This window comes from Cnephaeus nilssonii (assembly GCF_951640355.1).
Source record: "Cnephaeus nilssonii genome assembly, chromosome: 9".
NCBI classification, from domain to species: Eukaryota; Metazoa; Chordata; class Mammalia; order Chiroptera; family Vespertilionidae; genus Cnephaeus; species Cnephaeus nilssonii.
In genome coordinates this window covers 77,541,736-77,567,339 of record NC_137080.1, presented here as the reverse complement: position 1 = coordinate 77,567,339, position 25,604 = coordinate 77,541,736, and the positions used below count along the sequence as shown (strand labels likewise).

At 41.5% G+C, this 25,604-nt stretch overlaps 1 protein-coding gene across 1 annotated transcript in view; it reads right to left on the bottom strand.

Moving 5' to 3' along the window:
- The window catches only part of PKHD1 (PKHD1 ciliary IPT domain containing fibrocystin/polyductin), a gene marked incomplete at its 3' end in the record, with an annotated part of 394,211 nt that overhangs the window by 315,341 nt on the left and 53,266 nt on the right, over positions 1–25,604 (bottom strand). Inside the window, exons 27-33 of the mRNA XM_079780770.1 lie at positions 25,304–25,434; positions 23,003–23,138; positions 16,595–16,790; positions 15,827–15,894; positions 12,775–14,379; positions 10,581–10,724; positions 5,303–5,522 (exon numbers count right to left, since the gene is read on the bottom strand). Of these exons, the coding sequence (XP_079636896.1) occupies positions 5,303–5,522; positions 10,581–10,724; positions 12,775–14,379; positions 15,827–15,894; positions 16,595–16,790; positions 23,003–23,138; positions 25,304–25,434 (2,500 nt within the window). The remainder of the gene's footprint in view (positions 1–5,302; positions 5,523–10,580; positions 10,725–12,774; positions 14,380–15,826; positions 15,895–16,594; positions 16,791–23,002; positions 23,139–25,303; positions 25,435–25,604) is intronic.

The following is a 25,604-nucleotide window of genomic DNA, read 5'->3' as shown; positions in this document are numbered from 1 at the left end:
TTTTTAATCAAATAAAAGAATATGTGCCCATCACCTCTCTCTGTTGTGTGCCCTCCTGTCACACTGATTACCAATCATATGAGCTAGGTTTTTTTTCTCAGTATAGGGATGATCTGGTATACCTACAGGAACTCAAGGAAAAGAATAACCAACTTCCTTCACAACTTTCTTGGTCTTTGGCTCCCACCCTCCCAATGAACTGTCTCTGCCTCTCTAGGCTCTTTGTCAGTTACTTCTCCCTCCTTTCATTTGCCTGTAGCAACGCACTGTCTTCCCTAATCAGGTTCTTCTTGCTCCAAAAAAGTAAAAACCCTTTTCTGTTAGCTTAGACTTTTTTTTATAAGCTTTAGCTCATATTTCTTTTTATATTTGTTCCTGATTATCTCACTAGAGATTTTTTTTTCATTAAAAAACCATCATCAAAATTAGCAGAAACTCCAGGATGTTAAAAATAGTCTAACATCTACAAAATTTCTAAGTTTCTTAATAGTTACTATTCCATGTTTTCTTTCATAATAATCCTATGGATTAAGTAGTGTAGTTGGCGAGATTTAAATATAAGTATAAACATGTGTATAGGTAGAGATACATGCATATAGGTTATATAGATGTGCATGCACACATACACAGATATTTATTGTGAAGGAACATGGTAAAAATTTTTGGTCCAAATGATAGCAAAGAAAGTTCTAAGTTTTCTGACCACTAACCTAGGTGGCCTGATCAGATCCAAAAGTAACCCCATTATCTTCCTGTATGCACTCTCTAGGACAGGCAATAAAAAGCACTTGCATCATTCTATCTTCCTCACTTAGCCTGAAATTGCTTCCTATGGCTATGAAATCTCATTGAACCCATGCAGTCCAGCCAAGACTTTCATCGCTACTGCTAACAGCAGGGCCCTGTGCTAAGCACAATGTGAGTCAGAAGCCTTGGGTTCTGGTCCTGGCACTGCCGAGGCTTGTCTCCATGACTTTGGAAAGATACTTAATTAACTTAATCTGTTCTTAGAATAGAACCTAAGCTCCTTTTATGGCCTTCAAGGCCTTACAGATCTCCCTGAGCTCATCTAGAGCCACTTTCCTTCCTCCTCACTCTACTGCCCTTTGTCCTCTGACAGTTCACAAAACTTGATGGGTCCTTTGCATTTGCTACCCTCACTGCCTGACTCTCCATAATGACACCTTCTTCTCCTTAGTCCAGCACTAAAGGCACTTCTTCAGAGAAGCATCCTCTGAGCACATCATATAAAGCAGCCCCACCATTTTCCATCACTTTATAGTCCTTATCACAAGATGGGGCCATATTGTTTATTGTCTGGCTTTCTCTTCTACCCTTAAGGGCAGGGACTTTGAAGCCTTATTCCCCATGGAGTAACCAGCTCCTGACACAGTACCTAAAACATAGTAGGAACTTGATAAGTGGGTGGGTGGGTGGGTGGGTGCATGGATGGATGGATGGATGGATGGATGGATGGATGGATGGATGGACAGACGAAGTGGGCATATTTTCACCCCAGATATGCATGTCTACCTTTGTCCATTGACATCAAATCCATAGTGGTAGTGACTGGCAGGGGGATAAAGCATTTCATGGAAATGGGTCCCCTGCTAAGATAATTTTCTGGTTTCACAGGCATAATCTTAAGAGAAACCAAGGTAAGCTATTTGGCACATGACTTTCTTAATGCCCCTTGTATAATTTACAGTATGTTTTCTGGTTTTTAAATTAGTACGTGTCCACTGAAAAAAAATACATAAAAACTCAATGACTAAAATAAACATGACCAGCACTACAGACACCCAAAAATAGGCACTCTCAATGCTGTAGAATACATCCTTCCAGTCTTTTTTCTAATCACCTATTGTAGGGAAGCATGGGACTTGGTTGGAATGTCTGTAAGAAGGATTCTCCAAAAGGTCAGGGGCCTCTAGGGGAACTTGCCAAAGTCGGCAGTCCCTACCTTGACTTTCACAAACAAATCTGAACCCCTGAGTGTTTACTTAGACATGTCCTTGCTTAAAGGACAGGACAGACACATATGCTTTCTCAAGAATACTTACACTGCTAATAGTATCTAATAATTAATTTTAGTTCAAGCTATTATGACAATAAAAGGCTAACAAGGCAGGCAATCGAGGCTTTTTTGGCTCCTAATGCCAACTAGCCCCTTTGCTTCTCTTTCACAGAAACGTGTGTCAAAGTAGTCCTTCATCCATCATTCAAAGTCTGCCGGTCAGCTCTGGCAACCTATTACATGCTTATAGAAATATATGCATTATATATACCATTAGGAATAGATAATACACTATTTTGTGACTTGTGCCTTTCACTTTCCAATATATTGTAAGCATGTCCCTCTTTGGTTAAATATTCTACAAAATGATTTTCAAAGGTTTCTTAGTATATTATCATTTGAATGCATTCTTTATTACTGAACACTTATTTCATTTCAAATTTTTATGATACTTAAACCTTCAAAGAACATGTTTTCATAAATATTACATACTTCAAAGTGCTTTCTTAAAATAAAATCCTAGTAGTGAAATTGCTGAGTCTCCAAATACAAAGAATTTTAAGGTTATTGGTGCATATTGTCCAAGTGATCTCTGTAGATTATTCTAACTTTCCTTCTCATAGCAGCAAAGAGCAGTGTGGTTCCCCTCACCCTCAACACTAAGTATACACTTTGTTTGTTTAGCTCACAACACTTATTTTCATTCTTTCTCAAGAAAACACACCCACTTTTGCCTGCTGTGATATCTAGAACATTGAATAGCACTTTCAAGATGATATCCTATCTAATAAAAGAGAAACATGCAAATTGACCGTACCTCCACTACACCCACAAGCCACGCCCACCAGCCAATAAGGAGCATATATGCAAATTAACCCAACCAAGATGGAGGCGGCCATGGAGCTGGAGCCAGCTGGAGGCTTGGACTGCCCCCAGTGATGAAGGAAGCCAAGCTTCTCGCCCGCCCTGGCCTCTGCTCAAGGCTATAAAGTTTCAATTATAGAAGATAAATAAATACCAGATACCTGCCTCCAGTTGTCCCTGGCCTATGCTTGGTCGCCGAGGGCATGGCTGGCCTGCATACCACCACAGGCCCCTAGCCCAGGCCGCCCCACACCCCAAGGGAACCTCACCCTGATCCAGGACACCCTTCAGGGCAAACCAGCCAGCCCCCACCCATGCACCAGGCCTCTATCCTATCTAATAAAAGAGTAATATGCAAATTGACTGTCACTCCAACACAAGATGGCTGCCCCCATGTGGTCAAAGATGGCTGCCCCCATGTGGACACAAGATGGCTGCCACAAGATGGTCAGCAGGGGAGGACAGTTGGGAGGGACCAGGCCTGCAAGGGAGGGCAGTTGGGGGTGATCAGACCAGCAGGAGAGGGAAGTTGGGAGGGACCAGGCCTGCAAGGGAGGGCAATTGGGGTTGATCAAGCCTGCAGGGGAGGGCAGTTAGGGGTGATCAGGCCAGCAAAGGAGGGAAGTTGGGGGCGACCGGGCCTGCAGGGAAGGGCAGTTGGGGGAGGACCCAGGCCTGCAGGAGAGGGCAGTTAGGGGTGACCAGGCCTGCAGGGGAGGGCAATTGGCAGGGGGAGACGGGGCCTGCAGGGAAGGGCAGTTGGGGGGGACCCAGGCCTGCAGAGGAGGGCAGTTTGGGGGTGGGGGGGCCAGACCAGCAGGGGAGAGCAGTTAGGGGTAATGAGGCTGGCAGGGGAGGGCAGTTCGGGGTGACCGGGTCAGCAGGGGAGGGCAGTTGGGGGGACCAGGCCTGCAGGGGAGGGCAGTTAGGGGTGACCAGGCCGGCAGGGGAGGGCAGTTAGGGGCAATCAGGCTGGCAGGGGAGCAGTTAGGCATCAATCAGGCTGGCAGGGGAGTGGTTAGGGGGTGATCAGGCTGGCAGGCAGAAGCAGTTAGGGGCAATCAGGAAGGCAGGCAGGCAAGCAGTTGGGAGCCAGCAGTCCTGGATTGTGAGAGGGATGTCCAACTGCCCGTTTAGGCCGGATCCTACCAGGATCGGGCCTAAACGGGCAGTTGGACATCCCTTGGGGGGTCCCAGATTGGAGAGGGTGCAGGCTGGGCTGAGGGACACACACCCCCATGCATGAATTTCGTGCACCAGGCCTCTAGTTAATAGATAAGGGCATAAATTTTAATGGGGTCTGAAGCTCAGTAGCCTCAGCCACCTCCTAGAATGAGGAGGAAGAACATAGAATAACTCCAAAGGAATAGCTCTTGGGATCTAGATCAAGTCCACCAATTCAATGGAGCCAGGGACAGTAACATGTACATCTTGGTGTCCAGCAGCAGTGAGTTCTGAAATACAGTCTCACCTGAGTATAACCTCTAGGACCCCATTTCCTATGTGACCTAAACAGAGTTCTTCAAGCTCTTCTAAAAAGCAACCAGTCAATTCCTTGACTAAACACAAACCTCCAGTGGCAAATTCATGCTAAATCACAGTCTCAAAACATGGAATAGTAGGATGGCCATGAAAAGAACCAGTCACCTCTTTCATGCTGGGTAATTGATCTTGTATAGTTTTCTTTTTTAAATGGGAAAATAGGCCTTCATAAACTATCTGATGTAACCACTCCATCCAGATAAGAAGTTAGGAAGGATACAGGGCCATGCTCAGCAATGAAAAGTCACACTACACAGGAAAGAAACTGCTTGTGGAAATTAAGGCCATACAGAGTTACCAACATGGTCACATCTGTTTTATTAAATTTCTTTAAGAAAGGGGATTTACCTGGAAAGTTGTGGTATTTGTTTATTTGTTTCTTAAGTTCAAAAAATCCTTATAAGCTATGGCTTCAAAATCCTAGATCTATAATCATTCCCCCTGTACATACTCCCTGCTTTTGAGTAAATATTGTGCAATCTGCTGGATTTCTCTATGACTTTTTGTCATATTTGTGAATCTGTTTGGAAAGAAAAGAAAAAGGAAAGGGGAAAAGAGCCTTCTGTTTTTCATAATGTCTAATCTCTTTCCCCATTGGCATTCACCAGATGTTGCTTTGGATCGGAAGATAAATATTAAAATCTGAGCAAGAACAAAGCAGGCTGTTTACTGGGCAGATTTTTCAGATGTTCTCTTGAACACTTGAAAAGACAGGAGATGCTTTGATATGCAGACTGGAATCCACAATGGAAGAGTTCCTCTAACAAGAGTGGTGGGGCCCCAGAGCCATCTCCACCCAACCTGCAGTCTCTGATGCCTCCATCAGTCCATTGGCCATGCATTCGTGGGGAAGGTCAGGGAGGGAGAGCACAGGGTTACCTGATGAAGAGGCCTGAGAACAATGGAAAGGCTGACTCTGTCCAGTAATCTGGTGCAAAGAGGCATTGGGAACTTTCTTCACAAATGTAGAGGAAAGGCCATGATTCGGGCAGTTTCTCTGCCCCCACAGTAACAGTCAAATCACACTGCACGTAGGTGTGAGCGGCGGCTTCACAGCTCTCCTGCTCATGCTTCAGGTCACACAGGGAAGCCAAGGACACTGCGGGAAATGGTCACCATTAGGTTAGGTAATAACCATGGAAAGAACTGGAAGCCTCACATTGTTACATAAATGAAGTTCATGTGCTGTCCTTTAACTAATAGGAAAATAATCAGTTTACTTCTTTTAAAATATATTATGTATACATAATACACACAGAATAATATAAGTAAATTTTTTATAAAATATACAACAACATAATAAGAAAAATTCACGTGAATCTGCCAGCCAACACAAAATCTAAGAGTTGTGATACTCTCAAATCTGGATGCTCCTCACCAAGTCCACCCTCTTCCTCTTCATTCTCAGAAACAACCACTTGCATTTTTAAAACAGTTTTCTCAAACGGCTTTATATTCCCAAATAAAAGATTACTGGGTTATACCTGTTTTTGAATTTTATAAAATAGAATATGTGACATAGTATTCTGATTTTTTCACTCAATAGTATACTTCCAAGATTTACTTATATTATCACATGTAAATGTTGTCCATACTTTTTTTTCTTTTTTTCAATTCTTTATAAGTATTACATATGTCTCCTTTTTCCCCCATTGACCTTGTCCATACATTTTCACTGCTGTTCAATATTATACAGTGTGAATATACAATATGGTTTTCATTTCTCTTATTAATAGACTTTTGGATATTTCCTAGTTTTTGCTTCTATAAACATGCACAAAAATTTCTCTGGGGTATATGCCTTCAAATTGCTTGTTTATAAGGTAGATACAAGTTCAACTTTACAAGATAGAGCCATATTGTTTTCCAAGTGGTTGTGTCATGTTACATTCCTACCAGCAATAATTTTGAGTTCCTGCTACTCCACATAATTCTCAGCACTTGTGATTATCAGACTCTTAATTTTGGCCAGTCCAGTGAGTGTACAATGGCACCTCATTGGAGCCTTAAATTGCATGTTTATCAATTTTTTTTATCAAACAATTTTTACAAGTTTAGTAATAACATGTTTTCTCTTCTACTAAATTCCTATTTCTGTCTTTTGTCCTTTTCTCTATTGGAATATTTATCTTATTAATTTATGTTCTTTATATATTCTGAGTACTAAACCTATAGAGGTTATATGGCCACTGATACCTTCTCCAGGTTTGTGGCTAAACTTTTCATTCTCTTTATGGGATCTCTTGATTAAAAGAAGTCCTTGATTTTCCTATAATTATGACTATTAACCTTCTGTAAAGAAGAAAATCAATTATTCAAAGCCCTTTGACCCCCTAGGCCATTTCTTTCCAGGTCATAAGACACAATGTTTACAGCATCAACAAGGCATACTGGCAATAACTTTAAACAGGAAGATTAATCTCTACACGAGATGGTTTTGGAGCAGCTCTCCCTGAAAACCTGAATGAAATAAAGAAGAAATAAAAAAAATTTTCTCTAGCCTTCTATCTCTACAGGTAGCCTGTCCATGCAGGTACATGACAAATGTTATCAGGAACTGTGGGCTTGAAACTAAGCCCTGTCTCCATCACACTGCTGCATGAAACAGGGAAAATGAGATAAGTCCATGTGAGAGGGTTTGCACTTATGCAATCACATGCACATATTATTATTGTTGCTCTTACATTCCAAAGCATCCGCCACATAGCAGATTGTCTGTGAATGTGTCCTAAATGAATCATAGCCACTAAAATGGCTGGCAAGTACTAGTAAGACTCCTATGGGTAAGAGGAAACATAAGAACTTCCAGTTAGTAAGCCCTAGGGCAAATAAAAACAGGCTCAACACCTATAAAATAATGAACTCATTATGGGTGATTAGGTGGATGCAAATTGACAAGGTGGATGATGAAAAGTTACCGAGGGCTGGGATCAGAATCCATGGATTTTACTCAAGGTTCGGCCACTAAATAGTGGTGTAACCTTAATCACTTTAGCTTTTCCTGCCTCATGGAAAAGTTAAAGTTTCCATGAAAAAGTCATGTAGTATAATTCAAGGTGTAAGAGCAAAAAGGCCAAAGATCAACATCTTGCTGATTTTATAAATACAAAGTACCAGTTTCACCTGATAAGATGTTTTACAACCTATCACATGAAAAAAATATAATTCTTTTTATGTTAGAAGCACAGTGTGGGAGAAAGGTAAAGAGAGAGAATACCAAAAGTAGCAACCAAAAAAACAAAAAAAAACTTTTTAGAGCAGCACCTTTAAACCCCCTGCTCTACTGATGAAAAGAAAACACATTTGTGCTGTGGTATCAGAATAAGCAAAACAATAATTAGGAAAGTTTGGGTTCTAAGCCATCATCTGCATCCCAGAATCTGAAACATTGCTTTCTTCATTATGCAAAGTCAAACTAAGAAACAGAACTCAAAGCAAGGGTCAGAATTCAAAGTGACCTTAGCAAATTAGAGAAGTTAAGAGAAATAAACAAAAAGACTAAATGAAAATAGTAAGGCAGTAAACCACAGAAGAAAAAAAGAAATTATATAAATATAAGATGAGGAAATTCCAGCTGTGCACAGTTATGTTGCAAAGAAAGAAAGAAAAAAAAACACCTTGGAATAATAGTAACAGAGAGATTATAAACCAGCAAAGCAGCAGTGTAATTTTTAAAACAAATATAAGACCAGATTATATGTAGGCATCTTATGATGCTACCCAATATGGTCAGAACTTGCTTACATAGAGGAGTTACCTAGTTTGGAGCTTCTAATTAGGAAAGAATGTCAGAATTCAGAGGGAGCTTAGAAGTGAAATACCAAAATGTCTACTTGTTGGAATGTTTCAGATCCAGTAGGTTTCATGAATTTGCATTTCTGACAAATTTCCAGGTGATGCTGCTGTTACTGCTCTAGCAAAAACAATAGCAATGATATTATATTCTCAACTAGATGCCCAGTGCACGAATTCGTGCATGGGTGGGGTCCCTCTGCCTGGCCAGAGATCGGGGCCATCTGCAGGCTGGTGGCCGGGGAGGGACTGTGGAAGGGACCTCAGGAGGGCATGCCCAGCCCCATCTTGCCCAGTCCCAATCGGCTGGACCCCAGCAGCAAGCTAACCTACCAGTTGGAGCATCTGCCCCCTGGTGGTCAGTGCACATCATAGCTGCTTATGAAATAGTCCTCTAAAAATTTTTTTCAATATAACATAAATTTATATAACAAATATAAAATGATTGATTACATGCAATCTTATCTGCAAGTAGAGAAATTATTAGTAGCTTCTAATAATTTGTGAGAGACACTCCCTTTAATTATTTCATGTCCATTATAGACCTATTTCGTAGGAAAAAATATACACAATCATATACTCAAAATGTTTTCATCAGTTTCAGGGAGTTGACAGAATCCCCAAATACCACACTGGATCTCAAGTAAAGAACCAATGGAGTTGGTTTTTATCAATTCTTCTCCATCTTTGGATACTGTCATTAAGAGTTTTTGTTTTTTTAATACTTTTCTTTTTCTTTTTTTCTTTTCATGAAAGAAGAAAATAAGTCAACTTATCCATTTCCCTAGAGTAAATTAGCAGCTCTTGCACAATCAATGAGTGTTTGGTGACACCTAGTGACAATGATAAGAGTTACAGCTTCCAACTCATTTTCCTCTTAAAATCATAGAATGTTAAGTCCTTTCCTAACTTCATTAAATCTTTAAAATAATATAATTTATATTATTCCTCCCCTAGGAGTTGTCACACTTCCACTACCACAATTTACCTGACCCTGTAACCTCGGTGGTTTTTATCTGGGACTTCTAGTTGAAATCAAATGTCTTTAAATAATACCACAGGGCTTTAAAAAGTTAATTAATTTAAGCAGTGTATATGTAAAAGCCTTTTTTTAAAAAAAATAGCATTATTATTACATATTAAAACCTAAAAATGTTGAGTCTTGATTTTGTTCCCATGGTTTCCTAATTACTTCATTTATTCCTTTATCAAGCATTGATTTTACACATGCACTGTGCCAGCACTATTCTATGCATAGAAGGTAAAGTGAAAAATGAAACAGAAAACATCTTAAACTTAAATCTTCTACTGTTTCTTAAGTTTCCCATTGTGGAATTAAATTCATTTGGCTTCCTACTGTAAAATTTTAAGTAGCATAGGTCTCCTCCACAATGTTCTGCTTATATATATGATGATATAGAAACTCAATTTCTAGCATTTTAAGTAAGAATGGTTTCTCCTTCTTTTCTTTTTTCCTGCTCCTCTTCCTCCTTCTTGTGTAAGACTATCCATTGCAAACCACCATCACAATATTATCCATCTTGGAATTTTTTCCCAAGCTCAGATGAAACGATGCTTTGTAAAACCTGCATGGCATTCGAGGTACAGACACATACTAGGAATATAACTTATAGCACTATACAGAGAGCAGGTGTAAAAATGGTTTTTCAGTTCATGGCTACAATATCTATGATTATGCAAACAAGATAATCACCTGGCTAAGCTGTTCCTGCAGTGACAATGGCAATTTCTTCCCTTTGCCTTTTTTTTGTAAAGCTCAGTGGGTAAATACCCTGTGTTGTAAAGCCCTATCATGGGACTATCAAAGCTTTGCACCTTCCTTCCTAAGAAGCTCAAAGCAGTGAGAGATCATAGTGTTTTACTGAGTAAGGGCCCAAGAAATTACCTGAACACTGTAGAATAAGAGGATGATGTTAATGTTGGCTCTTTTGCCTATAATAAGAATTCAAGAACTCAGCCATTAGGCAAATATGCGAGAAATCGCTTGATGATCTGATCCCTTCTCTAGTACCTGGAATAACCAGATGTTTTTATCAGCCCACCCCAGACAGAGACCAAGAGCTGTCACTGAAACCAATATTTAGAACTCAAAATTACTTTCTCCATCATCATATGACTGCAATCAAGAACATAGGTGATCAATTTTTGTTGCCATTAATATGACAACATTTTAATACAAGGTCCTTGATTCTAGCTACCATTTTAGACGGGAAGTAGAGAAATTCTTTCCCCAGGAACACAGAAAAATTAGAGGTGCATACAGTGTTAATCACTAAAACGGAGCTAACCAAAGAATATCATTATCATATATACTCTCTTAAAAACAGACGGCATTTTTACTGACCATCCAGGGGGAGAACCAAGCAGCTGAAGGCAGACACTGTAGCGTTAGCCAGGACTTGGCAGGGAGCACCACACACGGAAGCGGAGATGTTCCCTGGAGAAAATCCTGCTCCAAACACATGCACAAGCCGTCCACCCAGGCAGCCTTCAAAACACAATCACAAATGCACGATCATAGAGGCAGATCTCTTTCTTTACTTAACTCGCAATTCAAATTCACGCTTCCTTGCTGCCCATCACTCTTTTTACACCCTCCAGAACCCACACAGCTGGCTTAGGGCCCGACAGCCTCCCTCAGCTTTTCACTAAGCCAGAGTCCTTGTTGGTCTGACCCCAATCATAGTCAACAACCTATAAAAATGTAATAATTTTCATATAGAAAAGTAATGCTTCTTTAGTTGTTGTTAATCCTCACACAAGGATATTTTTCCATTGATTTTTAGGAGTGGAAAGGAAGGGGAGAGATAGAAACATTGATGTGAGAGTGACACATCCATTGGTTTCCTCCTGCATGCACCTCGACCAGGGCCAGGGATTGAACCTACAATGGAGATATGTGCCCTTGACTGGAATCGAACCCAGGACCTTCTGTCCATAAGCCAATGCTCTATCCACTGAGCCAAACCGGCTAGGGCAGTAATGCTTTTTATAGTTCTTTAAGTTTTTATACAAAAAAAGTATAAAAAATAAAGTAAAAGTTTCCCTAATCACCTATCTCACTCACTAAAAGTAGCTATGTATAGTTTCTTGTGAATCCTTCCAGAATTTTCTAAGCATACATATTTTTTATTCAAAGTATCTTTCTATACATATTTTTATACCACTTGTTTTATAAAGGAATAGCATAGACATTTTTCCAAGTCTATATATAAGGACGTAACTCATCACTTTAATAGCTATTTAGAATTTCATTATATAATTATGCCATAATTTATTCAGCAATTTTCCTATTGATTGATACTTCCATTATTTATCCTCTCTTGCTATAATTCATGTGCTGCAATGAACAGTACACTTATTTAAATAAAACTATTCCAAATTCTTAGAAGTGGAATTTCTAGGTGAGAGGAAACGTAAATTTTTAGTTTTAATGAATATTTCCATATTTTTCTCCAAAATGATGTTGCACAGGTTTACACTTCTACAGCACTGTATGACAGTTCCTGTCTCTAATGGGTAAAAGTATGACAATTTTTAACACACACATTTTGCTTCAGTTTGAGAATCAATAAAGCTAAATGTCACCAGGACTCTCAGACACGTGCAATTTCTAGTCCACACTGAGAAAGAGTTTGAGTTTCTACTGCCTTCATAGCAAGTCTAGGTGGTACTTACACAGCCACCTGGTAAACTCAAGAACAACACTTTGCTTGGCATGCCTTTCAAACCTCTGCTTTTTCGCTATAAAAATCATGAACTCTTAAGAGAGAAGAAAGGGAAACTAGGGAGCATCCAACCCAAACCCCTTTATCAAATAAGGAAGCTGACGCTTACCCAGCTAAGTTACCAACATACTGGGGATCAAAATCCCAATTCCCATAGCATCCCACCCAGCTGAAGCCGGACAGATTTGTTCTAAGAAAAGGCTTGGCTAGTACTGCATCAGTCTAAGTTTCAACTCCAACAATTTCCTCTGTACTTTCTGCAGCCCAATCAAATTCGAGCTATCCCAAGTGCATTAAGGCTTTACGTGAATAGAAGCTGAAACCATCCTTAGAAGAAAAGGCAAGGCAAACTTCAGTTAATCTAAAAGGAGAAAAAGTTCAACCAATGCAATCATAGTAGGCAGTTGGCCTCTTATTAGTGGAATATTAATTCATCTGTAAAATATATAAAATGATAAAAATTAATCACATTTAATACGTTTAAAATAATTCAAATAGACACATAGGCATTTATGTTCTACTTAAATGATCAAATTATGAGCTCTTATAAATGGTATTATTTAACACACAAATTCAATTGTATAAAAGCTTCCAATTAAAATACAATCACACACTTAGAGAATATGTACAATTCCTTTGATGAAAAATATAGCCTCACACATGCAGCTCCTGGAGGAAACTGGGACTGTAAGAGGCCAACCAGGCTTCTCTCTCCTTCTGTCATTCAGATCGATGTTGTCTCCTACCTCTTAGAGCAGCGATTAATCCACTTACATAAAGAAAGCATTCTGTCTTATTTGCTTCACTTACCAAAGCTGTCAGTCACTGCCGTGACAGTAGCTCTTGATGTGAACACCAGGACGGAAGAGGCCCACCCTCTTATGTGGTCATAACCTCTGACTTGGTACTCCCCGGCAGCAAGGACTGGGGCCACGCATTGGAGAACCGTGTAGTTGCCAGAGATACCCACACAGGGTGACACCCCGATAAAAATGTCAACGTTCTCAGCTCCTGAGATCCGGGCCACCACAAAGGTTAAGACGTCACCGGTGTGAGAAACAGAGAGCAATTCCGGGGTGAAGGTGCTGCTATAACCAATGACTCCCATCTGGTATGAATGTCCATCTACCTCTACGTCCAGGACAGCGGAGCCATTCCCTGCAGGAACAGTGCACTGGATGAGCTCTGCGTTGATGTTCACCGTCAGGCAGGCCCGCTGCCCAATGTAGACCAACGTGCTGTTCTGCCCTCTTAGGGCGGTGCCCTCTAAGGTCAAAAGGCCTCCGCCGTGTGTGCTGAAATTCTTGGGGAAATAATCAAACACCTGAGGCAAAATGGAGAAGTGTCTGGAAACGTTACCAGAACAAGCATACCCATTTCTTGAATGAACAACTGATAGGTAGTGGAGTCCTGGGCTCAAGTCACTTATCCAGCATGTGATGTGGCTTGCATTAAAGAAGGTTACAATACAAGGAAGATGATCATCCAAATACACCACTGGCTCATCGGCTGTGGTGCCTAACCTCTGCCCTCTAATCAGCACTGAAGTCAGAGACCCACTGATGTTAGTGGTCAAGGCATCCACGACAGGAGTTGTCTCTTCCCTCAAGGAAAGAGTGCAATTACCCTGGCACTCGCTGGGTAGCCCATTGACCAGGACTGAGACGTTCAGGGTGAAGGAAGCACCAGGCAAGGAGTCGCCCAGCAGGTCAACCTGGCACAGGATTGTCTGGTCCCCCAAGCTCCAAGTCGCACAAGTAAAAGGACCCGAAAGATCAACCTGAACCCACTTCCTCCTGGAGTTGAGAGCCAACCCGCTCACCGTGAGTACGGTCCCACCACAAGCAGAACCCTTGGCTGGCGAGATGGCCATTATCTGAGGTGTCACCACAAATTGCTGGGGCACCGCAGACATGTTAGCAAAGCCCATCTGCTTGTGACGCACTTGAAGGGGATAGACACCGGCCTCCAAACCGCGGAGAGGAAAGGAGCACCCAGACAGGCTCCCGTTGCTCCCGAAAGACTGTGTCTCTAGGTCGCAGTTCAAGCCCCCCAGAAGCATCACTGAGTTGGAGAGGTTATTTCCTTCCACGTAGAGGCTCAGGCTGCTATTTGTGAATTCTCCCTGCACAGCAGTGACCACTGGCGTTGCTGCCACCTCGTACGTGAAGGTGAAGCCCTTCCCCACCAGGCGTGGTGCAGGTCCCTGGGTGAAGGACATGTTACCAGCCCAGACCTCCACGGGGGCTGGGACAGTGAGGACGTCTGCCTCAGGCGGCGGGAGGGTGGGGGTCTCACACCAGACGTTTGTCTCTGTTAAGTTCACAATGTCACAGGACCGATTGCCCACAAGCACCCAAATTAAAGCTGGGTCCCTGCTGAACCCTGCTCCTGCGATGCTGAGGATGGTTCCACCTAAAGCATGAATACCAAAAACAAAATATTAAGGCTGATATTCAGAACCAGGAACTCACAATACCCATGTAAGCCCCAGAGCAATTACTGGAGGGTGGGGTGTTAGTGACACCTCAATTATATCACCTCACCCCATCAATGTTAAATTTGTTAAATTTGTGAATTTATCAATGTTAAATTCATTTTTGCAGGATTCAGATGGGCTGAAATTCATACACAGTAAAACAATATAAACTGTTATAAAGGAAGAATGTTTTAATATTTAAGACAGCATTTTCAAGTATATTTATAGATCCTAGAAGCCACTACTTCTATCAACTTACACACTAGTAAAAAAATCAAAGTTCTTGAAGTGTTCTTGTCATCTGTTATATTATCTGACATGTTAGTCTATATTATCATATGTTATGTATATTTTATATAAACCTAGATACAATTGATATATTAATGAAAAATCAAATTTCTTAGTTTATCATCTGCCATATTATCTGACATTATTTCATATTATTCTATATGTTGTTTTGTGAAGTATATGCATATTGTTGTATCTATTCAACTTTCACAATAATGAAAAATCAAATCTCTTCAAGTCTTCTATTTATCAACTATTTATTACCCTGTATATTTCAGTATTCCATATGTTATATGGTTGTGTGTGTGTGTGTGTGTGTGTGCGCGCGCGCGCGCACGCGCATGTATGACATATCAAGAGCCACTGAAACATGCTTGTGAATTTACTGCTATATTTATCTTGCACTCCAGCTGAGGTACAATCAAACCATCTTCAGGATAGGAGTTGGAGCAATACACCCCATATCATTACCAAATCTGTAGTATACTAGAAGCCAAGTAGCTTTTAAAAGGATTTTACTATACTCAAAAAGGATAATGTGCTATTTCATACACTATTGCAATGATTATTCACATGCACATATATAGCTTTCCATTTTGGGGGGAAAATAACTTTCTAGATTTCTTTGTATCCCTTGTCCTCATATCTCCCATGTTGGGATTTGTGTTTCTGGCTACTTCTGGATCTTTCATTTGCCTCCCTAGATAAAAGTGAAGACATCAAACCTCATGCCTCTTCTCCTTATATGTGCAGGATCTAAAGGGTGAATGCAGGAAGCTATTCCCTTATTTGTCTAATATCCACTCAAGACATGCTACCCATTAGATGTTTTATCCTCTTTCTATTAGGAAAAGAAAACCAGGCACATCTCCTTTTCATAAAAATTCTTCCATTTCCTGAGCTTACTGAGATAAGGATGCCCCGAGTTTTCACAGCCTTCATAGTATACCACCCAGTTCCTGGAGCACAGGGAAAACACCTCTCCCTGTTGCCCATTTCTGATCTCACTGGTTAATGAATTCAGGAATAAAATCTGAGTATCCAGTGAGTTATTCATTCTGGATAAATGATACCAGTCACGTCACAGCCACTCACCCAGAAGGGACCCACAGCAAGGCTCGATACTGAAAACTTCTGTGATGTACTCGATGTGAAGATCCACCCTACAGAAGAAAATGGGAGACTGCTATGAAATAACTGAGAGGCTTAGAAAAAGACTTAGAAAGAAAGAAGCAGGACAGAAGCGGTATATGTATTTGGAAGAGAAGAGAGCAGTGATGGGGAGCAAGTGTGAATAAATTGCCTAACAGTGAAGTGAAGAAATGGTAGGGAAAAGATGTTTGGTGGGACATTTTCCTGGGCCAGTATCATGTGGTAACATCAATCCCATGCAGTTGAGCTAACTTTCTGGAATGAGGAGACAAAACTTCTGGAGAAATATTGGGCAGAGGGACTTCAGGGCAAAGTAGATATGAATATCGTTTGTGTATTAATTATAAGCCACGTATTCAAAGCCCAAGACACAATCTTATTAAATGCCTTATTTAAATACAGACCCTTATTAAAGCAGAGGATCTTCTTCCTTCCTATATAGATGCCCACCCCTCTTAAGAGCCATGATATCTTAGTTCCAGAAAGTTCTCTGCTCCCAAACTAGTAAGCCAAAAGTTTCCCCTGAATTTGTCTTGAGAGTGAACTCTCCTGTAGGGTTTCTAAGATTTGTTCAAATGTTATGATTCTCACATGTTTATTTCCCAACTTCAGAAGAAAAAAAATTCAAGTCCTAACTCAAAACTAGAATTCCTCAACTAAATCACCAGACCATCAAATAGACCTAAAATTAATGGCAAGTGTTCACCTCACCCGTGTGCACGAATGCTGACCCCGTTGATGGCGACTGAGATTCTGTGGAGGCCAGCTGGCAGCGGGGGCAGCACCACCTCCAGGCCCTGGGCAGTCTCCGCATGAACCCGAGCCAAGGAATCCTGGATGTGGACTTCCACATGCAAATCCAAGTAGTCCACCAGCGGCGCCATGCCGATGAAAAGGGTCTCACCTCCTGTATGGAAAGCATTCCTTAGCCTCTGTGATGTGGGTCTGTGTCCTCAACCACCTCTTCAATTCTAAAACTGTCTTTTATTATTAAATACATGGTCAGCCCTGTGCATCGTACCACAATTAAGAGTTTTAATGCCAACCTAATTTTTTTCATGAAACTTCTAACAATTCTTTTATAGAGCTAAAGGTATAATCTCAAAGTTGTCAAGACAATTGTATTCAAGAGACAAAATAATTTATCTTCACGCAGAGGCAAATCGAGAAATAGTTTGGTGGGTGGATGGCTTTCATAACCAACAAATAGTACCCCATGTCCTTTTTTTTAACTTCCACTTTTCTACTGATAGAAGTCTAAAGCTGTATCTTTAGTGTGCACTGGACCTCATAATAATGCTGTATGTGAGTACAGTACTTATAGTTTACTGAGCATTTTCACGTGTATTATCCCATTTGATCCTCACACTATCCTAATGACATATATGTAGCTGTTAGTAGGACTGGCATTTAGCTTTTGAGGAAACTAAGGTTCGGCAACCAAGGTTTCATGCTTAATTAATGGAAGTGTCAAGGCCTGCGCCCAATAGTCTTACATTTAGATGCATTTAGTTTAATTAGCAACTCTACCAAAATGCTCTGAATATTATGGACACACTAATTCAATTCCTTTTACTTCAAATATCATTGAGTACCAAGATTAACATGTCATAGGGGCACAAAAATAAGTTACACATAGACCCTGCCCTCAAAAAGGCCTCAAAGGTGGGAAAAATAGGTGCCAAAAGAGCTTCAGTTGTATGACCTACCATCCCGAGGTGACAATTAAGCAGTGGGTTGTTCAAGTCAGGTCAGTGTTCAAAGTATCAAGAAAGGCCTTATGGGCAAGAGAGTACTTGAAATTCAATTTGAAAGCTAAATCCCAAGAGGTCAATATAAACAAGAGGGGATTTACAATTCAATTCTAAAAACTTCACAAGTTTACTTCAAGTCTTTGTAACACTTTCTCATTTCATTTTCCAGTAGCTGTGAGAGAAGGAATGAAATGTGGGTGACTTTCTGGAAGACCAGATGCATGTATGTACAGTTAGGGACTCTACTAGAGTAGGCCAAGGTGACGGTGGTTCTATGGCTAAAGATCAAGAAGGCCTATCCTAAGGGTTCTCTACTTAATCCATTGGACAGTAGAGGCCTCCACAGTTTTCTATGCAAAGAAAGAATATGATTAAAACTATTATTCCAATTTATAAGATCAGTTAAAAAGATAGGGGAGGTGAAACCCCCTCCTCAGACAACGGGAATCTTAACAAAAGCTAAATCAAGCATGCAATGGCAGGAGGGAAAATAAATAAATATGCCTTTCCCATATCTTGGTGTGTCCATAGAGACACAGCTGGAACTTAAGAAAGCATCTCTTAAGCTCCTTGAGCTGCTAATGTTTAAGAACTGCTATATGGCTGGCATCTGTAGGACACCACAGCCAATTAGAGGAGGACATTTACTTGAAAGAGAAATGTCAAAGAGGACGGGTTGTGGCTTGTTGAGTATTTAAAGCCTTGCTCTTCCATTTAACTGCCTGTGTGACTCACTTTGGGCTCTCAAAGCCTTGGATGTTTCATCATTAAGATAGTAACAGAGCCCACCCCATGTTGTTTGTTGTAAGGATTAAGTTAGATGTCCCAGGAAAGCCTCTGGTGTAGTACAGTATTCAAAAGCCCTCGATTAACTTCATCCACATCCTCTTTACTTCTTCATGTCTTCCCAACCTTGTTTTTACTGTGACTGTGACGTCTGAAGCCTCAATATAGTGAGTTCAAGGGATTCCAGGATTGAGAAAGAAAAAAGACATGACCACAAGGTGGCAGAGCAACGAAAAATGAGTTTTATATGGCTCATTTTTGACAGGGTCACATAAATGCAGAAACCTCAGAGGCAACCATAAGGGACCACCAGCCAGAAGGGGAGGATGGCAAGGGAAGTCCTGGGGGAAAGGGTGATCAGAAAGGGGTTTACTGTCTACAAGATGTCACTTAGCAGCGTGGTGGGAAGTCTTTGGGTCAAAGAGCTCCTAAGGGCGTTAGTGGTTTAGAGTTTTTTATAGCTCCCAGGTTTATCTTATCTACATCTAGCAGATGTTGGGTATAGTTTTATAGGGGAAAGCAGGCAGGCTCTAAAAGGCTAAAAAACTACTTTGGGGTACTATATTGAAAATAATTGGGTATGTAAAAATTTGAGTTTGACATTGGCAGTCTTGAACTAATGGCTCCCAACCTGCTGTGAAAAAGTAAACAACATAGGGCCAATATGCAGATGTTATCTTTGGCTCAAGAATATAACACAATATCTGGCAGAATGATGGCATTCTTTTTAACAAAGCATTTATTGAGTACTTACTCCATGTCAGCTCCTGGACTAGGGACTTTTACCTACTTTACTCCAACTTTATAATAACTTTGAAAGAATTATTCCCACCTAACAATTAAAGGAACTAAAGGTAAAGGAAGTTATATATCTTGCCTATGGAGTGGTTGAACTGGGATTCATTTACATTTAGAGCTGACTGACTAAAAATCTACCCTAATGGTCCTATACATCAAATTATCTGGCCCCATCCCCACCCCTCTTGCTCTCTTTCTTTAATTTCATCTTGGCTTCAATGTCACCATCAACATAATCATCTCCTGGATGAAGATATGTCACACTCCAACTTTCAAAGAGACCTTCCCAACAGACTACTACTCTGGATATTATAGCATGTTCCTTTTACTGCCTGTAGAAAGATTTAAATGCAAGTGCAAATTCTGCAAATAATGCATCATGTTGTATATATCAATAACATGAACTCCTTGGGCTCCTGGTCAATTGTCAAGCTAATCCTAGATGCCTTTCAGGCACTGATGCAATGTACTTATTCTTTTCATTATAGGTAGAAAATTTTATTTAAAGCCAAAATCACTGAAATCTGAATAGAACACAAAGCTCCCTCCTCCCTTTTCTACCTCCTTGGGAAGAATCTATACCATTAAAGAATTTTACTCACTTTGGTGGCCTGAGGCAGCAAATTCTTCTTCTGCACTATCTGAGCTGAATAATATTGAGAGCTAAAGGACACTTCCCTTTATTTATGAACTCCTGAGCAATGGAAAATGAAAATAGTACCAGAAAAAAAATTGATTTCAGGTATTTTTGGGTGGAGCGGGGGTATATCTGATAGTCTTTTATAATACACACTAGAAGCCCAATGCACGAATATTCGTGCTAGAATGGGCTTTCCTTTCCCTGGCTGCCGGCACCGCCTTTCCACTCCAGCCCAGCCCCTTTCCGCTCAGGCCCGGGAGCTACCTCTTTCCGCTCCAGCCCCGCCTTCTCACGCTGCCCAGAGGTCCTGAGAGACCAGGGTTAGGGCAGAACGCCTGCATCATTGCCATGGCGACGACGCAAGCGTCCTGCCCGTCACTCAGCGCCTGCATATACAAATTAACCGCCATCTTTGTTGGGTTAATTTGCATATCAATCCTGATTGGCTGGTGGCATAGCGGAGGTACGGTTAATTGACATGTTTGTCTATTATTAGGTAAGATATATGGCTGCCATAAACCTTGTAGTATCTGGCATTCAATTAACCAGAAAGGTGTGTTACCTGGTACTTTCCCAAATCTATATGGTCTGACATGATAATAAATTATTATATATCTATCCTGTCATCTGAATTACCAAAGAAAGATGAAATTGCTTATTATTGTTGTGTGCTAAAGAATTCATTCTTTTTATGTACAGTATGTATCAAGGAACAAGAATTCTTGGCTAATCAGAACACCCTATTCTCTAATCATATAAAATAACTGTTATAATAGAATATGACACCCAAAACAGTATTTTATAGTAAACTAGAGGCCCAGTGCATGAATTCATGCATGGGCGGGATCCAGCCAGCCTGCCCCAATGGGGCTGGGCCAGCTTAGGGGAGAGGCTGCAGGAGGTTGGCCAGGTGGCTCTGCCCCTGATCGGGGTTGGGGGTGGGGGGCGATCAGGGGCCAGGCCATCTGGGGGTAGGAGCCGCGGGAGGTTGGCTGGCTGCCCTGCCCCAGATCGGGCCGGTTGGCCGGCCACAGTGTGCATCACAGCGACCAGATGTTCCGGTCGTTCTGGTCACTTGGCTTTTATATATATAGATTATATAAGTGGCTAATTGCTTGGAATCTGCAACCAGACAGCTTGGTCCAAATCCCAGCTCTTTTACTTACTAAAGATAACATCTTAGACAGGTCACTTATTGTTTTTGTTCCTTCGTTTCCTTTCCTATAAATGGAGGCTAATAATTGTGTAAATTAGTGACAGTAAGTAAAGTCTACTATATGTCTGTGCTATCGACACATAGTAGGTGCTCAATAAATATTTGTTGAATTGTCACCTCTAAATTCCCATGTCATTATCATATTGGAAATGTTCAACATTTTACAGAACGAAAATATATATAAGGAGATTTATTCAATGATGACTTAAATGAGAATACCAGTCTCCTACTTTTCAGAAAAATAACTTCCATACCAAATATCCTATATAATAAAAGGCTAATATGCAAATAGACCGAATGGCGAACAACCGAACAACCGGTCGCTATGACGTGCACTGACCACCAGGGGGTGTGTGCGGAACATGGAGGGCGTTGGCCGCAGCAGGATGGTGGAACAGGTGAGCGGGGGCGCCAGATCAAGGCGGGGCACCAGTCACTGTCGCTGGGGTAAGCCTCTGGTGGTTACTGAAAATTCTTTGCTCCCACGTGCTGCAGTCCTGCCTGGCGCTTGCACCCACTGCTGGCGCTGGAGCTGCCGCTCGCACCCACTGCCAGCACCAGCCCCTCTCTCACCTAATGCCAGCGCCGGCCCCGCTAGCACCCGCTGCTGGTGCTCAGCGCCAGTCCCAATCACTCGGCACCATCAGCAGGTGCGAGTGGCGGCTGCCAGCCCTGATCACCCCTGAGGGCTTCTCCACCTCCCCCTGCCCCTGAGGGGCAATCGGGGCAGCAGTCGCCGCTCGCACCTGCTGACGGCACCAGCCCCAATCACTCTGCGCCATCAGTGGGTGCAAACAGGGCCAGCACTGCTGCCGGCAGACAGGGGACCAGGGGCCACGGTGGGAGGGGCCAGGCGGGGTCTTGGAGGATGGGCCGAGACCCACCCCTGTGTCTACCACAGCCTCACAGCCCACAGTTCCTTTCAAGGTGCACGAATTCATGCACTGGGCCCCTAGTCCTAATATATAAAAAGCCAGGGGCCATCACAACCGAAACCAGACAGACGAATGAACAGTAGGCTGCGTGGGGCGACAAGGCCAGCAGGGGGGTTAGTGAGGGACGACCAAACGAATGAACAGCAGGCTGCGTGGGGCAACCAGGCCGGCAGGAGGGGCAGTTGGGGGCAACCAGGCCAGCGGGGGTGGGGGAGCAGTTGGGGGCAACCAGGCTGGCAGGGGGGCAGTTGGGAGCAATAAGGCTGGCAAGGGGGGGCAATTAGGGATGACCAGGCTGGTAGAGGGGGGCAGTCGGGGGCGACCAGGCTGGCAGGGGGGGTGGCACTTGGGAGCTGCCAGGCTGGCAAGAGGGGGCAGTAAGGGGCGACCAGGCTGGCGGGGGGTACAGTTAGGAGCAACCAGGTTGGCAGATGGGGGCAGTTAGGGGTGACCAGGCTGGCAGGGGGGCCAGTTACGGGTGACCAGGCCAGCAGGGGGGGAGGGGCAGTTGGGGGCGACCAAGTTGGTTGGGGGGGGCAGTTAGGGGCGATCAGGCCGGCAGGCAGAGGCGGTTAGGGGTGATCAGGCTGGCAGAGTGGGCAATTAGGGGCGATCAGGCAGGCAGGCAGGCAGGTGAGCAGCGGTCCCGGATTTTGAGGGGGATGTCTGACTGCCAGTTTAGGCCCGATCCTGAACTGGCAGTCAGACATCCCTCAAGGGGTCCTGGATTGGAGAGGGTGCACTGGGCCGTTAGTCTATAATAATAAAAACATAATATACAAATTGACCAAACAGCCGAACAGTGGAATGACTATCTGGACGACCTTTCGGATAAAGCCAGGGCTGCGAAGGCCTACCCTTGTACGAATTTTGTGCATTGGGCCTCTAGTAACACTAAATAAAGCTCAACAAAATGTATAAGCCATTGTTTTCCTTTTTATGGGATTAAAGATATAATAATAAAAGATTCTTCCATATCATGTATTTTACCTGCTATGTTACTTTTGTTTCTGCTCAGAGACATGATCACTGGATTTAAAGAAGAGACATATGTAAATGCCATGAAAAGAACTGCAGAATGGTCCCCTCTGATCACGGTGACATTCACAATGGATCCATCTTTCCCCTGAAAAAACAATTTTTAAAATTAAACTTCTTTAAATAAGACTGACTTGAGAGAAGTCCATATAGAATTAATGTAAAAAGTTATTTCATGAAAATTATTTTTAAAGAATATATTTGCTGTTTTCAAGTCTATCACACACTTGTACACAGTGACAAGTGCTTATCATGGACAAGTGAAGCATCCAACTAATTAAAGAATAAATAAGAATTATTTTCAATTAACACACAAATTTGTTCTGCAAGAAAATGGCAATTTCAAATAAACACCCATACCTAGCTAAACTGTCCATCAAGTGTGAGAATATTTTCACACATGTAAGTACTCAGAAAACTTCCCTCTGACATATTCTTTCATAGGATGTTTCTTAAGACTATGACCTCATAGAATAAACAATAGCCAAAAAAGAGAAAGATATGTACTCTAAGAAATGACTCTACACAGGAGAGCAATCAAAAAAAGTGCTAGGGCCCTAGCTGGTTTGGCTCAGTGGATAGAGCGTCGGCCTGTGGAGTGAAAGGTCCCGAGTTCGATTCTGGTCGAGGGCACATGCCTGGGTTGCAGGCTCGATGCCCAATGGGGGGCATGTGGGAGGCAGTCGATCAATGATTCTCTCTCATTATTGATGCTTCTATCTCTCCCTCTCCCTTCCTCTCTGAAATCAATAAAGATATATTTTTTAAAAAAAGAAAGAAAAGTGCTAACATAAGATCTATAGAATAAATCTAAACAACATCAAGTTTGTTTGAAGTAGAAAAACAGAGAGCTTCAAGGAAAAAATAACTGATATGATGGAATATTTTCCCTAAAATAGAGGATTTTTATCACAAGGAATGTCTAAAAAACTCTAAGGAAAAAAATTTAACTATATAAGAAAAAATATTTTTTCTCTGATTCTAACAGCATCATTTAAATAGTTAAAATAATGTAAGCATGGTTTATTGATTTAAAAATAATGGTATAACTATATTCAAAAGAATTAAAAGTGGTTGTTTCAGAAAGAGGGGACTTGAAGAAGGATGAGAGGTGGTAGGAGAGCATGACTGTTTTACTATTTTCTTTTTAAATTTTGCATGTGTTACTTTGATCAAAATTAAAAGGGTATTTTTTTTAGTGTTTATTCTCTTTAGTGAAAGAAATCTAAACAGTATAAAATTTAGCCATTAAAATGTAAATATATATTAAAGTGATAATCCAGTGTTGGTAAAACACCAGAAATCAGACACTTGTACAGTGATAGTAAGAGTATAAATTAAAAATGAATTTCAGACAACTGGATGCTACATATCCTGAGAAAAGTAAATATGGCCAAAACTATAGTTAATGGGATGATGAAAGCTCTGTTGTTTAAAATAGGAAATTTTGGAAATTAGCTTAATGTCCACTAATAAGGAACAGTTAAACAGATTATAATACAACCATGTACTGGAACTGCATTAGGTTATACATAAAAGCTAACATTTCATAATATTTGAGTAACTGGATAAGATAAAAATGTGGGACCAGAGATCAAAGATTATTTTGAACCCTCTCTTCTAGAGGTCTTTATTTGTTCAGAACACAGTCATCTTTTGGGGTCATGGATGTGCTAGGAATGTTGATGACACTGACGTCACCTCTGACTAGGAAGTTCAGCCTCAGCAGTGAGCATGACTCTCACTAAAAGCAGCAGGGAAGGACCTGGACTCACAGCTCTTAATACGGTTATGAGAGTGAACAAACTGAAAGGGGACAGCTAAGGAATTTGTTTTTAAGGAAAAAAGGAAGCAGTAGGAAATAACTAAGAAGATGTCTTATAGGAACAAAAATAGCCTAGAAGTGTCTAAGTTCTACCATTCACATCTAGCCCAGAAACAAAATTGCTGGAGAAAACCAAGTTATTTGTTGTTTGCTTAAGCTAGAAGTGAGACTACAAGATATATAAGATATACACCCAGAATGTTCACTAGATAAACTTACTTGTTATGTGGCACTAATACTTATTAAGCATGGGACTTCCTTGTCTTCTTTTAAAGAAAAAGACTCAGAAAAATAAAGAAAAAGACTCCATTGGTGGAGTCAGCTTCCCACTTCATAGCAGAACAGGCAATATAAACAACATAAGCATTCTCTCATGATGAAAAGGTCACCCACACAGAGAGGAGGAGATGCCAAAGGTTTCCACTTACTCTGGGTGGAACTTGGCATTGAATTCTCCGTGAATTGCTTGTGGTGACATTAATGGCACAAGACTGAGATCCAAATAAAACGAGGCTGACATCTTCCAAACCGGAGCCTCGGATGGTGGCCCAGAGTCCTCCTGTAACAAATATAGCATTTCCATATGGGATATACAGCCTTACAGACAGACAAAATTAATTATTCACGAGATAAATAAAATTAAAATATGAAGCTCCTTAGTCAAAATACATGCTCAAATTGCAGAAAAGAAAGAAAATAAATATATACTACTGGATAGGAAAGTAGTAA